At 38.9% G+C, this 1,611-nt stretch overlaps 1 protein-coding gene across 1 annotated transcript; it reads right to left on the bottom strand.

Annotated features, from left to right (window-relative positions):
• Positions 1–464: 464 nt before the first annotated feature.
• On the bottom strand, positions 465–1,259 carry LOC144435555 (uncharacterized). The gene has a single exon (XM_078124142.1). It carries the CDS (start codon positions 1,257–1,259, stop codon positions 465–467), a length of 795 nt encoding a protein of 264 aa, XP_077980268.1.
• Positions 1,260–1,611: the final 352 nt, after the last annotated feature.

Raw genomic sequence — 1,611 nt, forward strand, 5'->3', positions numbered from 1 at the left:
TGAAACAAACAGATTGCTTTTCAACTAATTTGTGTATCAAGTTACCATCCTACGACATTCACAAACAATTTGTGCACGATACATGTACATGACCTGTGTATTTCTCAGAGCACAGACAAAATGCTGAAAACAAGACCCAGAAGCTAGTGCTCTGTACAACAGTTTGAATTTCCCGCATTTGCATATCATATCATATCATATCATATCATATTATGTACAGCTTTGAAGGCTAAAAGCCTATGAGCCGATCAAACGTAAAAAAAAAAATCAATGTTCAACAGTCCATAGTCCAAAGTTCCACGAATAGTAACATGTATATAAATCAAACACTATCCAAGTGTATGTTAATGATGTATTTGTATTTAATGTTAATGTTGGGTTCTTATATAGCGCTTTCCCACACCGTGCTCAAAGCGCTTTACAATTATTACCCCTGGCTCGGATCAGAACGGCACAACGGCCCTTTATTCAGCCCAGTGACTGTCTAGAGTGTTTTTGAAAGAGTTGATAGTATTTGCTGTAACAATTTTTGTTGGCAGTTTATTCCATGCATTGATGATCCGGTTTGGAAAAAAGTTGGCGCGAGTTGACTTCTGACACAAAGACTTCCGAAGTTTCAGTGGGTGGCCTCTCGTGGCACTATGTGTTTCGCATTGGAAAAAATGCTGGTTCGCAGAGTATTTACCATGAAGATACTTCCATACTTCTATCATATCGCCCCGCATCCTTCTGTACGACATACTGGGAATATCTAAGCGTGTCAAACGTTCACTGTAGCTCAGGTCTCTCATTTCTCCAATTAATTTTGTTGCTCTCCGTAACACATTTTCAATTAAATTGCAGTCTTTAACAAAACGTGGTGACCACACAACATTGGCGTACTCTAAATGCGGACGCACAAGGGCAATGAAGAGTCTTTTCAGTGATTCTTTGTCTAGATATGTGAATGATCTTCTAATTAAACCGAGTATCTGATTTGCCTTATTTTCTTGTTTCTGTACATGAGGAGAAAATTTCAGTTCTGTATCAACGAAGACACCAAGGTCCTTTTCTAATAAAGTTGTCTCAAGTGCAGTCTGTGTGTTTCCACTGTCCATGGTGTACTGGAAGTTTGTGTTGTTATGGCCCATATGCATGGTTTTACATTGAGAAGCATTGAACTTCAATTGCCATTGATCAGACCATGTCAATAAGTTGTCAATGTCATGTTGGAGTATCTCACAATCAGCTGTAGTTTGCACTGTATATCTTGGTGTCATCAGCGAACATAAGACAGGAGCTATGAAGGACTGAGTCAGGTAGGTCATTGATGAAACAAACAAAAAGAACAGGACCGAGGACACTGCCTTGGGGAATTCCGCTAGTTACTGGAGCCCATTTTGATGAAAAACCATTTATTAGTACTCTTTGTTTACGATTTGAGAGAAATCCTTGAATCCAACAGAGCACTTTACCATCGATTCCATATGCCTTTAGTTTGGAAAGAAGTCTTGCATGAGGTATAGTGTCAAATGCTTTTGCAAAGTCTAGATATATGATGTCGACAGGTTTGTTTTCATCAGATGATTGTGTCCAGTGATCAAGTGCAGCAAGTAGATTAGTAGTACAAGA

Source organism: Glandiceps talaboti, chromosome 5, assembly GCF_964340395.1.
Source record: "Glandiceps talaboti chromosome 5, keGlaTala1.1, whole genome shotgun sequence".
NCBI classification, from domain to species: Eukaryota; Metazoa; Hemichordata; class Enteropneusta; family Spengelidae; genus Glandiceps; species Glandiceps talaboti.

Bases quoted from the DNA above. Each gene is read 5' to 3' on its own strand.
- LOC144435555 (XM_078124142.1), bottom strand. From the start codon at position 1,259: ATGACACCAAGATATACAGTGCAAACTACAGCTGATTGTGAGATACTC.